The sequence below is a fragment of the Quercus lobata genome, chromosome 9 (assembly GCF_001633185.2).
Source record: "Quercus lobata isolate SW786 chromosome 9, ValleyOak3.0 Primary Assembly, whole genome shotgun sequence".
Lineage (NCBI taxonomy): Eukaryota > Viridiplantae > Streptophyta > Magnoliopsida > Fagales > Fagaceae > Quercus > Quercus lobata.
In genome coordinates this window covers 910425-923107 of record NC_044912.1, presented here as the reverse complement: position 1 = coordinate 923107, position 12683 = coordinate 910425, and the positions used below count along the sequence as shown (strand labels likewise).

The following is a 12683-nucleotide window of genomic DNA, read 5'->3' as shown; positions in this document are numbered from 1 at the left end:
AATGGTTGGATTGTCAAAATGTGAATTCAACAATAAGTTATTGGTTGTTGTAACGTTTTTTAGAGTTATATTGAGTGTAACTTGAACCCAACGCTATATTTCTTAATTCGATTTGAATTTTGACAAATCTACCGTTAGATTACATTATCTTCATATATTTTTCATGCTCACAAAATTTCAAGGTGATCAAAGATTAATAGTCATGTCATCAATCAATTGTTTAAATTCAAGTTTTTGTAGTTTAAAATAACGCATAAAATATGAGTTTAAAGATCAAATGGTAAATTACATCCGATTGGAATAAAAATTGGCATGCATGTTAAGAACCTATAGACCACGTGATCCAACGGTTGAATTTTCAAAATATGAATTCAACAATAAGTTATTGGTTGGTGTAGCATTCAGTAATAAGTTATTGACCGCGCCTTTCTCTAAATCCAACCGTTTGACTGTGACCACAATTTGCCAGAATTAACGTTTCATTACACTCTTCTAATCCAACGGTTAGATTTCAAATCTAAGAATGGCACGTGATGGACATTTTCTGTGTACTTATATGATTATGTTTTCTCAATCTGACCATCTAGGTAGTCATATTATTATTATTTTTTTAAAAGTAAACGTAGTTTTTTTTTTTTTGTAATGGGAAAAGTAAATGTAATTTGTCACATATTAAAATTCTTATATAAATTTAATATATAATAGCTATGATCATTTTTTTTTTAATTTTTAATAAGATAGGATGTGTGATAATTTATAAATATATATATTTATTATAATGATTTATATAATAATAATTACACATTTTAAATTATATTTATTTAAATAGTAATAAAAAATATATAATTTATTTAAATAGTAATAAAAAATATATAATTTATTTAAATAGTAATAAAATAAATATAATTTATTTAAATAGTAATAAAATATATCAAATTTATTTAAATAGTAATATAATATATATAATTTATTTAAATAGTAATATAATATATATAATTTATTTAAATAGTAAAAAAATATATATAATTTATTTAAATAGTAATATAATATATATAATTTATTATAATATAATATAATATATATTAATTTATTTATATAACAATGACGTTAACTCCAATCACCAGTTCAGTGGTGTGCATCACATGTTTTGCCCATATGGTCTCGAGTTCGAGACTTTACTTTGTTTAATAATTATTTAAAAATTTTAAAACTCTTATTTCATTTGTTAACCCTAGCAGTAGTTTTTTCTCCTAGCCGCCCCCTTCTCCAAATTCTTTTCTCTTCCTCCAGAGCCGTCACCCTCCCTAAATTTTTTTTCTCTCTTCAAGAGACGCTACTGTCAAGCATAGTTTGGAAGCTTTTTTTTTCACTTTGAGCTCTAGTTTAATTGTAGGTCGTTTCCTCTTCCTTTTCCTCTTACTCTGAAATCTGGAACTACCTCTGGATCCCTCCTCATTTCTTACTCAAAAGATGGTTTTTGATGCGAGTCGAAGTCGGTGTTGCACACGGAGATGGCGAAGAAGAATCTGTTTGTGAAAAGAGGTGGTGAAAATTGAAACTCAAACTCACTTTGATTTTTCTTAATTTTTTGCCTTTTATTTTATTGCAGTTATATGTGAAATTAGCTTAGATTAGAGGATAGACTCTAGAGAGTATAAGATTTGTTGGATCTTTACATATATATATGTGTGTAGGAATTTTGATTGGAAACTAATAAAATCGAAGTTTTGTGTGTGTGAGTGAGTGAGTTTAGGAATTTTGATTGGAAACTAGTAATATTGAATTTGTGTGTGTGTGTGAGAGAGAGTGATAGTGTGTAGGAATTTTTTGTTACTTAGTTTTGGGTTTTGTTACTTACCTGCGGATTATATATAGTTAACGGGCAGTTAGCTTACAGATTTTAATATTTCAATGCAGGTTGGATATAGGCACATTGATTGTGCTTAAGTTTATGACAATTAGAAGGAGGTAATTTTGCATAACACCAGATATTGTATATCATTTTAGTTGCCATTTCATATCATGACATTTTGTTAAGTCATTCAACTTTGGTCAGATTTACTCTCAAGTGTTTTTTTTTCCTAAAAATGTTTCTGACCAAAGTTTGACAATGGTTAAAAAGTATTATTAGAATTGAAATTTATACATATTTATGAAAGAAAAACCAGCTGTGACCAAAGTTTGACAATGGTTAAAAAGTATTATTAGAATTGAAATTTATACATATTTATGAAAGAAAAACCAGCTGTCCCCAAGTTGCAGGGGTACTATATAGTGCATTTCACCTTTCATGTCACTGTGTGGTCTATGAAGCTTACTGCTTGATTTGCTAAGAAATTACTAAAAGCTAGCAGAAGTAACCATATTCCTTAGAATAATTTAGAAATGGTCAATAGTCATCTCTTTCATCTTCATGGCATAGCTCACTCCTGATATTTTCTAAGTCAACCAAGTGTGGGGCAATGTTAGGATTTAGTTGTGAGCAATTTAATAAATCATGTTAAATATAAATAATTTGATATTGTTATAACACCTCCCTCACATATTTACGATGATTGGTTGAATCTGATATTGCTTTGGAAGCTGAGATTGTGTGCAGAAATGATTGAAATCCTGCTTTTCAGATATTTGGATCTTAGGAGTGTAGAACACTAGAACTAAATAGGGTTTATTTGATGAGAGAAAGTTATAAACAAGTCACTAGCCACACAACGAGGGATTTGAATTGTTATGCCACTGAGTTATAAAGCTTTTGGCAACCATTACACTATTAAAGGGTCAACAAAAGACATTATAAATTCATATGTATTGGTTGTGCAAATTTGCAATACAGTTTACCTTGTCCTCTACCTTGTACTTCAGCCTTAAATTCCAGATAGAGTGTACATTGATCTCATATGCTAGGTTGAGAATTCAGATAGTCTACTAAACCTTAAAGTTAATGACCCGGGTGGCTTTTCCCTATTTGTCCCTAGCTCCTAGCCCCACAACCACAACCTCTCTCTCTCTAACAAAATATGGTTTTTTCCTCTCACATACTTCCTGTCTTCTTCTTCTTCTTCTTCTTTTTTATAAAATCCTTATAAAAGAAAAATTGCAAGTAAAATTGGCAGTGAGTGAAGTGTGAAGATTGGGGGAAGGACAGAGAGAAAGGGAAATGGAAAAAGACGGAGAGGTTGTGTGCGTGACCGGAGGTAGCGGGTGCATTGGATCCTGGCTCGTCCGTGAACTCCTCCATCGTGGCTACAATGTCCATGCCACCATCCAAGATCTCAGTTAAAAAAACCAAATTTGCTCGATCGATCTTCCATCACTTTTTTATTATTATTATTATTCTCCTAACCCACTATCTGTTCTGTTGCAGAGGATGAGAATGAAACGAAGCATTTAGAAGGTCTAGAAGGAGCCGAAACTCGTCTCCGTCTCTTCCAGATTGATCTCCTTGACTACCCCTCCATTCTCCGCGTTGTTAATGGCTGTGCCGGTGTCTTCCACCTCGCCTCTCCCTGCATCGTCGATCAAGTCCAAGATCCCCACGTTTGTGCTCCGATCCTCCTCTATCTTTAAACATTGGATATTCTCTTGCAGCTGGAATTGATTTAGTTTTACGTGGTTCCTGTTTTTCTAGATTAAAACGACAGCGCAGTTAGATGCAGCTCTTTCATTTTTTGGAACTACTGCTTCGGAGGATTTTAAGTTGAATGAATTTGAAGAAGCCTGTGGTGTTGGTATGTCAAATTTTACGTGTTTAGGATGATCATTTCGTAGTGTGTTTTTTTGTATGTCAAAATTTGAATTGGAGTGCTTCTCTCTGGCCTGCTGATGGTCTCATTATTTCTTACCCTAATTTAATTTAATTGTTTTGTGTCTGTGTAATTTTATTATGTATTTTCTAACTTCTTCTTTCTGGATATTGATTTTCATTTGTTTTTGCAACCAGGTGTTGAGGTTTCAGTCGAAGAAATTGAACAAGATGTAAATGAGGTTTTTGAAGAGAATAAGAATGTGATTTTGGAGCAACGCTATTGAACAAATGGTTAGTGACTTTATTCTATGGAATTTCTGATAATTTAATACATGTACTTTGATTTCCTTAATTTTTTAAAATGGCTTATCATATTATGATGTAGACATGTTGTAAATATTGTTACACTTTGACATGGAACAATCTCTTGGACAATTGGTTTGTTAAGGAGGGGTCATATTGTGGGGTATTTGCGTCACTATGCTTGTGTGTGTAGATGCATCACTGATCAACCTTAATTTATTTTTGTATTGCCAATTCAATTCATGCTATGCCATCTTTTTCTTTTTATTGTGAAATTTTGTTACTATGTGGTTCTGTGATCGTTTGTTCCTGCCTATTCCTAGTTGTAGGCATTTAACCTCTACCATTATGCTGCATGATTCCGTTCTGTTTAGCATTTGAATTTGTGTTCTATTTCTTTGTGTGTAGTGGGTGAATTGTTAGGGCACGTTCGGAGGCGGCACCCATGGGGTGATCCAAAAATTGTGAAGGTAATTCTTTTTTTTTTTAAATTTTTATGTTAACTTCGGTTATGACTGGATCAATTTTTGTTGTTTCACTTTAATAGTGTTTTAACATCATTGATCATACTTTATAGAGACCAACACAACTTTGGTATTTGCTTGTCAGGTTTGTCTGGACATTAGAACAATAAAACTGTCCGCCAATCGGGTAGCTTTTTGTTGTACTTTTTTTAAAAATGTTTTGCGTTTAATTATATCGGTTGACTCATCAATCTCTCCTTCTCTCTCTCTAAATATAGACACACATGTAATCCCAAATTGAACTGCTTTTGGGGTACATGGCTTTGTACTTGTGCAGAGAATGTACCATCGTTTTGGAAATTTTATGTGTTTTGTTTCCTGGAAATTGTTATAGAACATTTTTACATTGTTTGTACATTAATCTTGTTAAATTTGTGATGCAATCCATCTAGATAGTTAGCACATATTTCATTTGACTTGACTCCATATTATGTATAGTAATGATGCAGTAGCCTGATGTATTAACATTACTCATTAGCTTATAGCAGCAGCAGTAGTTAGAAGAATAATCTAGTAGTTTTAGTGTAAAATTGTAATAAGTAACTTTAAGTAACAGCTAGAGCTTTTGTAACTCAATTAGTTAGCAACCAAGGCTGTTAGCTAGAAGTTAGTAATTCTGTTAGCAGTTTGTATAGCTGGCATTAGGCCCTATGCTGAGTATGTTAAATTCCTTAGAAGTTAGTACTTAAGCATGGCATGTATAAATATCCCTAAGATGTACAAGTTATTCAGTTTTGAATGCAATTACATAGATTAGCCTAGTGCTATTATGAAGAGATGTATTATGTTGCATTTTTGTTCATTGTTGTGCTCCTAATGTCTTAGTGGAGCTAAAATTATTACAGGTTATTTGTAATAGAAATGTGGTTTTAGGACCCAGGAGGAAAAAAAAAAAAAAAAACCTATAGCGGCGGGCGAAACCGCCGCTAAAAGGTACACAGGGTGTGTTGTACATGAAGTTCTACAGCGGCACTTATTTACCGCCGCTATAGGTGACAACCTATAGCGGCGGGCCCGTCCCGCCGCTAAAAGGCCACATGACTTGAATGGCAACCTTATATGGCAGCGGTTTTTAGCCCGCCGCAATAGAACAAAAGCGCCGCTAAATGGCAGATCTATTGCGGCGCTTTTACCGACCGCCGCAATCGACCTATAGCGGCACTGCAGCACTGGCGGGATGGCCCGCCGCAGTAGCACCCGCCGCTATAGGTCATATGTACCTTTAGCGGCGTTTTTTGCCCGCCGCAATAGCCCGTTTTTCTTGTAGTGCTAGAAAATCCTAAGAGAAATGCATAAATAACCATCTCACCACTATTGCTAGCCAATCATAAAATGACATCTGTATGCTTCGGCAGAGTAAAAGTGCAATGTCAAAAGCTTAACATCATTGGGTATTTCTTTTCTCTCTCTTATATGTCTATGCATGATTTGCTTAAAATAAAAAATATGTAAAGAAAATAAAACTTCATACATTGCATCTCATCGTGTGATGAACTTCTTGATCTTTCTTGTGAAGAAGCTACTTTGTTTGTGCACCGTAAGGTTTTGTAACCAATGAGCTTCTTGATCTTCATCATATGATGAACTGAAGAACCTTGTAGCTAACAACCTTCTCTAGTTGGTGATTAAAGTCGCATACTAGGATCCTACTGGGAGCCATGCATTATAAGGAGAGATTGTCACTACAGAATAAGTCTAATTGGGTATTGGGGTAAGGGTTCAATTGTAGGTTGGTATAAGGTACTGGGATTCCTTTACTTGTAACCGTTTGTTTTAATAATAATGGATTCTCGGGAGTAGTGACCTTAAAATCACCCGATGGGATTTTTGTCATGTAGGTTTTCCCCATTTGTAAACAAATCACCATGTCAATTTATTTTCCACTGCATACTTAGTTTAATTGGTGATTTGCTTGTGCTACCACATGTTTGCATGTTAATTTGATTAGTTAATATACTTGGCTAATTAATCAATTAATTTATCACAAGGGGTCAATACGTTTTTGGCCTATCAACATTGCATAACCCATTGTATCCAAGTATTAGGGAACCCAAAACCGCTTAGGACTTTCTCAATAAAGCCCCATTCCAAGCGGCCATATGCCTTTTCCATATCTATTTTTAAAGCCATCCAACATGTTTTACCCTTCTTCTTCTTCATTGCATGGAGAATTTCTTGAGCCAAGAAGGTATTTTCTTGGATTTTATGACCAAGAATGAAGGCTATCTACCTTGGAGAAATTAACCTGTTAAGGACTTGCTTGAGCCTATTTGCAAGGAGTTTAGAGCTGATTTTATAAAGCACATTGCAAAGCCTAATCGGCCTAAATTGGTTTACTGAAGCTGCATTGTTGCCCTTAAGAATAAGAGCAATAAAGGAGTGATTGATATCTTTTAACATGTATCCCCTTCTAAAAAAACTTGTAATTGCTTTAGTGACCTCTCCTCCTATGATATTCCAATAGAACTTGAAAAAATGGGCCGACAATCCATCTGGTCCAGGAGCTTTATTGGAATCCAAACTAAAAACCACATTTTTAATCCACTGAAGGTAGCCTTGATAATATCTCTTTATCTTCTTGAGACAGGCTAGGCAAGATTAAGTCATCCAAGTTGTTTGGGATAGAGGGATTGGATTATCGTTATTTCAGTTTATGTTGCCTAAGCCCATTTATTATGCTTGCATTAGATTTACTTGATTCATATTTCATACCCAGAAAACACCTTAGCACAGCACTAGCCCATATTAAAATGCTTGCATTAAGGAAGAAGGCTATCTAGGTTTACTTGATTCTTACACATACTGGGTGAGTTTCATACTTGAACTGACTCGACCCATGAACACCCCTTCCATATAATGTGAGAGGGTAGTCTCATAAGATAATTTTCCTATAAAAAGTAAGCATATTTAACCACACAATAGGGAAGAAAGCAATCCAGGTTACTTGATCCATAGATGAACTGCAATATGAGGCAAAAGGCTTCGGCACATCACTGGCCATATTATAATGCTCGCATTAAGACAGGACATTTAGGTTTACTTGATTCATAAATATACTGGAATATGAAGAAAAAAAAAAAAAAAAAAGGCTTCGGAATATCGCTAGCCCATATTGTAATGCTTATCAACACCTACTGACACATCCCAAGTGCAGCTCATTCCTTTTGGGAATTCGACCAAGTCACCGGCACCTATCTCGACTGACTTAGAAGACCCATCAGGAGTAACTTTCACTTTTCCTTCAAGCAGATAGCAGATCTCTTTTGTATCGTATGTCCATGGGAATTTGCTTGGAGGACAGCCCCACCTGTTAACTCAAAATGCAGCACAATTTGCATTAAGATGGCCAGAATGGAGCCGCAATTGTGGAAAAGAAACACATCTATAAATTCAAAAAAGTATAGAAGAAGACAGTTCTTTTATAATAATAAATGCATGTCATGAACATGAACTTGTAAGTTGTAAGCAACATTACCTTTCTCCGTATTCTTTTGAAATATTCAGCCTCAATTATCCTTATATAGTTACATTCATTCCTATTTTCTTCTTCCTAGCAATAGTGAGTTAAGACATGAGAGATGTATTGCACTACATCAATTGGAACTCTTAATAATGAGCATTGTGAATTTGTGAATTACACATGCATTCAACACATGAAAGAAGATTCTTCCATTAGTAGGAGTAGAGTTAAACTCAAAATTCATGCCAAAAGTTGATGTCAAGCTCAGCTTCATTTAAAATTGGCTCAAATTCTCAATCCAAAGACCAGAGCATCCTTAACTGATGACTAGTTTATTATATGTATGTGGGTGCGCACATGTTAACTTCAAAGTTGCAATTTGAGTTCATTCAAACATTTCAAGAAAATCATTTTGACTATGCCAATGTTCCAAATAGATTTGGCAGTATAAACACCGTTATTAATTGTTGTATTGCCTCACAACAAACAGAGGCAACATGCATGGTAGTTTGTGGCAAGGAGGAAGACTATCAAGATCCCTTTTGCAATAAGAGAGGGGACAAGGTGCCTACACATGGAGCTTAGACAATTGAGCATTGCACAAGGCAAGTCCACAAAGCTCAACAAATTATCTTAGAGTAGTATTGCCAATGGTGCTAGATCAAACAAGAATTAATGATGTAGTCAGAGGTTCCATGGATGTGGACACCCTGGGTCCCAAGAAAGAGCGTACAGGGCTGAAAGCTGAAATATGGTTCCCAAGTCCATGGATGGCATGCATGAGTGTGAGAGACTAACATGAAGTTCCCATGGATGGTATACAAGGGACCATGGATGACATGTGATGAAGAAAATTTTCCATATGCACGGGGGAGCTAGTAGGACTTGTTTGTAGCCTAAAAAGAGAGGAGGAAAATATATATTGCTGGGTATGCACATGTAAGTAAAATTTTCAAATGGAGAAAAAATGAAATAGTTGAGGAATTAATATAATTAACAAAATTGGGCACAAAAGGCTTTTAATCTTGTGGGTTAAGTGTGTCCCAATAAGTTATATTAAGGTTTTTGAAAGCTCGAAATGTGTGAAAACACAAGAGCTTGTTTAGACCCCCAATTCAAATTACGGCTTGATTGATTTTACACTAACTTAATACTAAGTGCAGAATAGTGTAAACGCAAGCAGACAAGTAAGAGAGCTACTCTACTTCGTAATTAAAGCAACACAGCAGTAAAATGAAATAAACAAAAGTAGGGAAGAGAGATACAAACACAGATAACATCGAGTCGTGTTATCGAAGAGGAAACTGAAGAACTCGGCGAAAAACCTCTCCGCCGTCCTCCAAACGGAAATCAATCCACTAGATAATCAGTTGGGATACATGGGTAAGCAAGAGACTCTCCAACCCTAATCTACCCTCTATACCTAAGCCCTCCAAGCTCCTACTCCAACAAGGCTTCTCGGAATCGTGTCTTGTCTAACTCTCCGGATCCTGCAACAAGCCCCATGTTGTATCTGCCATCCTTGGCTTCTTCCAATGCTTCCCAACAACACCAAAAATTCACTGGATACTCTCAAAGGGTGTGGTAAGTGTTTGGGCTATCAACCTCTCAATGGTATAGAAATGAAGAGATAGGAGATGAGGAAATCCCATAAACAAAGGTGTAGAGAATTGTTGATATAACAATTTCTAACTCTCAAGTGTTTTAGCTAGGGTTTTCTCTCAGAAGCTCTCCTTCACATTTGTGGGTAATATAGGTATATATAGTGAGGGTACAGAAAGTGTGTATCAGAAAGTACAGACTGGCAGAACAGAATGTCTCGCGGTAAGACCTTACCCGTGAGATACTCGCGAGACATAGCTGTCTCCATTTGTACAGACTCTTCACATTTCAGTCATGTGCAAGGCACATGCTTCACTTTGCAGGAAGCTTAGTCGCGAGACACCCGCGAGAAGTCTTCTGTCTTCACTTGCTTGAGTCTTCACACTCTCTCTCTCTCTCTCTCTCTAGCACACAACCCTTACAATCAAATCCCACAATAAATACAGGGTACACAAGATTGAATAAAATTACAATCAAATTTGGCATGGAATAAAAACCAACAAAATACAAATTTGTAAATCACAACCTTACGGTTTTAATTGGAATCTCCTAAAGCTATTATCTCCCCAACAACAGCTTATACACAATGTCTATAATCAAGGTCTTAAAGCTCTCTCTCTCCTGTTGGGAGAAGCTATTCCTTTCAAACGTAAACCTTCTAAGTCATAAACATGATACTGCTAATGTGTTGTTTATTTGGCATTTCGTAAGCAGTTTTCCTGAGCTAAAACAATGCGGTTATTGCTCAGTGCACTCTGATAATTACCGATCATATTGTTAAAATGAAAGAAGTGCAATATATACCAGGTGATAGCTAAGCAAAAGAAATTTAAATCAGTGATAAAAATGGTGGAATGGCAACGCATTTAGAGTTTGTGAGTTAAATTTGTTTGACAATTGTGATGTGGATGTGGCAGAGAATATATACGTTGGGATGTGATTTTTGGAATATCCAATAAATAATTTAGCTGTGTGAAAATGAGGTGAAGATTGTCAGAGATGACTAATTTCCTTCTCCCTTAATGAAAATAAACACCAAAAAAAAAAAAAAAAAAAAAAGATAATGAATAGTAAAAGTAAAACAACAAAAACAACATAAGCTTAAAAAATGAATAGGAGAAAGAGAGAATCAGGTAAGACGTACTTGGGCCAATTTCTGACACCAAGTTGGGTGAGCTTGGAGTCGGGAGGGTTCCTCTCGATCTTGATTCCAAGTTTCTCAGACTCGGTAGCCATGCTGCTGCTGCTCTCCGCTCTCACTGACACTATCCTCCTGCTGCTGCTGTTTCTTGGATAAGTAAAGGGTAATAACCAAGAAGAATGTTTGGTTTTACAAGTAGTAGCAGTAGTAGTATACACTAAACACTGGCTTGGCCTTAGCATTAGACTCCCCACACACGCCATGCCTTTGACTGATTTTCATTATTCATTCATTGTCCTTTTATACTGTACATATATAAACGAAAAATCTTAATCTTCCCATTTTATTTTCTTTTCTTTTAAAAAAAAAAAAGAAAAAAAAATTAGATGCATAGTCTACTGGTATTATTAATTATTACAACAAACACCAATTTTATTCAGGATGCATAGCTAAAGTGAGTAAATCTTTTCTAACCAAATATTAAGATCCTCGTTCTTTTATAAATCCAGTCAAAGCAAGGTCCACACAGTTACTGGCAGCATTTAGAAGCATACGTACACGATTACAGCGTAGTCGTATTAATAAGGAGTATGTGTAATAATTATAATTATTTTCCCTTTTTTCTTTTCATTCTCAATTTCTCATCCACTCACGCCTTATCTTTTAGGGTCGAACTAGAAGCGGCCACATATTTAAATGATTTCCAATAATTATTTGAAGCCAATTTGTCTGGTCCTTGCTTGGCATAGGTGGATTTGGAATTTGGAACAAAACAAGCAAGAAACCTATGAAGAGCTTAAGGCCAAACCGGTTGAGCCGAGGAAAGGTACAGGCTACAAACTATATTTACCATTGAGAAATTACTCTTAAAGTCACATTTGACAATTTTATTAAAAACTTTTTCGTGTGTACAGTGTATGTAATAGTCAAAGCTCATTTACTGTTTACAATTTGAGCAATGTTTATTGTACACAAAGTATAAAACACACTATGAGCAATAGATTTTTTCATTATAGTTTTATACCCATTTACGGATTGGTGCTTTGTAAAGAAGAGAAATCGAGGGGGAAAAAAAACCCAAATCCAAAATTTAACCTAAATAGCATAAAATTTGGGATCAAATTATACCTGAAATAACTTTAAATAATGTTACACAACCCAAAATCTATTCATTAGATGTAAATTTTGATAAATCCACTGTTGGATTACATTATTTTCGTATATTTTCCATACTTACAAAATTTAAAAATGATCAAAGATCAATAACTATGCTATCAATTAGTTTTTGAAATTCCAGTTTTTGTAATTTAAAATAATGCATAAAATATGAGTTTATGAATCGAATAATAAATTACATCTGATTGGCATGAAAATTAGCATGTTAGTTAAGAACATAAAGAACATGTAATTCAATTGTTAGATTTTCAAAATATGAATTTAATAATAAGTTATTGGGTGATGTAATATTGCTTATAATTACACCATGTGTAACTTGAACTTAAATTATATATTGTGGGGGCCTGAGGACCGAAGAAAGGGTTGTTAGGTTGTAGTGTTGGTGTTGGGGCATCATACGCCCAAGGAGGGAGTTCACCCAAGGCGGGCAAATGAAGAGGCAAAAGGTTTTTAGGGGCTTCAGGTGGGAAGGATTGGCTGAGGAAAGAGAATCATGAGGAATAGGGGAAGTTTCCAGAGAGAAGTAGTCTATTGCCTTCACATTAAATGGTGTGCAACAGTTTTATCAGCTGCATTAATGAGGAAATGACTTGATCAGTATAATTCACAGCTAAGCAACTCCCTCTACCACCTTCGTCAGATGTTTGAAAGGACAGGTGTCACTAGGAGAAATTTGGTAGGTAAAAATGGGGGGTCAAGATGTGAAGTGGAGGGAGTATAAAAGAAAAAAGA

At 35.1% G+C, this 12683-nt stretch overlaps 2 protein-coding genes across 5 annotated transcripts; one reads left to right on the top strand and one right to left on the bottom strand.

Moving 5' to 3' along the window:
• Positions 1-1221: 1221 nt before the first annotated feature.
• LOC115959041 (bifunctional dihydroflavonol 4-reductase/flavanone 4-reductase-like) lies at positions 1222-5473 on the top strand. 3 transcript variants are annotated; one of them, XR_004084741.1, is made up of 8 exons: positions 1222-1542; positions 1918-1968; positions 3114-3275; positions 3365-3537; positions 3629-3728; positions 3941-4036; positions 4457-4518; positions 4658-5473. XR_004084741.1 is itself a non-coding variant. In XM_031077333.1 (6 exons), the coding sequence occupies exons 1-4, from the start codon at positions 3158-3160 to the stop codon at positions 4027-4029; spliced, it is 480 nt and encodes a 159-aa protein (XP_030933193.1). In that variant the 5' UTR covers positions 2013-3157; the 3' UTR covers positions 4030-4036; positions 4457-4518; positions 4658-5473. The 3 variants fall into 3 exon arrangements, 1 of the variants encoding a protein (XP_030933193.1); XR_004084742.1 differs by lacking the exon at positions 3114-3275; XM_031077333.1 differs by lacking the exons at positions 1222-1542; positions 1918-1968 and having other exon boundaries at positions 2013-3275.
• A 2022-nt stretch (positions 5474-7495) lies between these two features.
• On the bottom strand, positions 7496-11284 carry LOC115960245. 2 transcript variants are annotated; one of them, XR_004085123.1, is made up of 3 exons: positions 11250-11284; positions 10779-11080; positions 7496-7879 (listed from the first exon to the last, which is right to left on the bottom strand). XR_004085123.1 is itself a non-coding variant. In XM_031079041.1 (2 exons), exons 1-2 carry the CDS (start codon positions 11036-11038, stop codon positions 7675-7677), a joined length of 465 nt encoding a protein of 154 aa, XP_030934901.1. In that variant the 5' UTR covers positions 11039-11074; the 3' UTR covers positions 7496-7674. The 2 variants fall into 2 exon arrangements, 1 of the variants encoding a protein (XP_030934901.1); XM_031079041.1 differs by lacking the exon at positions 11250-11284 and having other exon boundaries at positions 10779-11074.
• Between the last annotated feature and the right edge of the window lie 1399 nt (positions 11285-12683).

Excerpts from the sequence above, each read along its gene's own strand:
- LOC115959041 (XM_031077333.1), top strand. The coding sequence starts at position 3,158 with ATGGAAAAAGACGGAGAGGTTGTGTGCGTGACCGGAGGTAGCGGGTGC. Across the intron at positions 3,538-3,628 it reads ATCAAGTCCAAGATCCCCAC|ATTAAAACGACAGCGCAGTT; the intron begins GTTTGTGCTCCG and ends CTGTTTTTCTAG. Across the intron at positions 3,729-3,940 it reads TGAAGAAGCCTGTGGTGTTG|GTGTTGAGGTTTCAGTCGAA; the intron begins GTATGTCAAATT and ends TTTTGCAACCAG.
- LOC115960245 (XM_031079041.1), bottom strand. The coding sequence starts at position 11,038 with ATGGCGTGTGTGGGGAGTCTAATGCTAAGGCCAAGCCAGTGTTTAGTG. Across the intron at positions 7,880-10,778 it reads GGTGTCAGAAATTGGCCCAA|GTGGGGCTGTCCTCCAAGCA; the intron begins GTACGTCTTACC and ends TTGAGTTAACAG.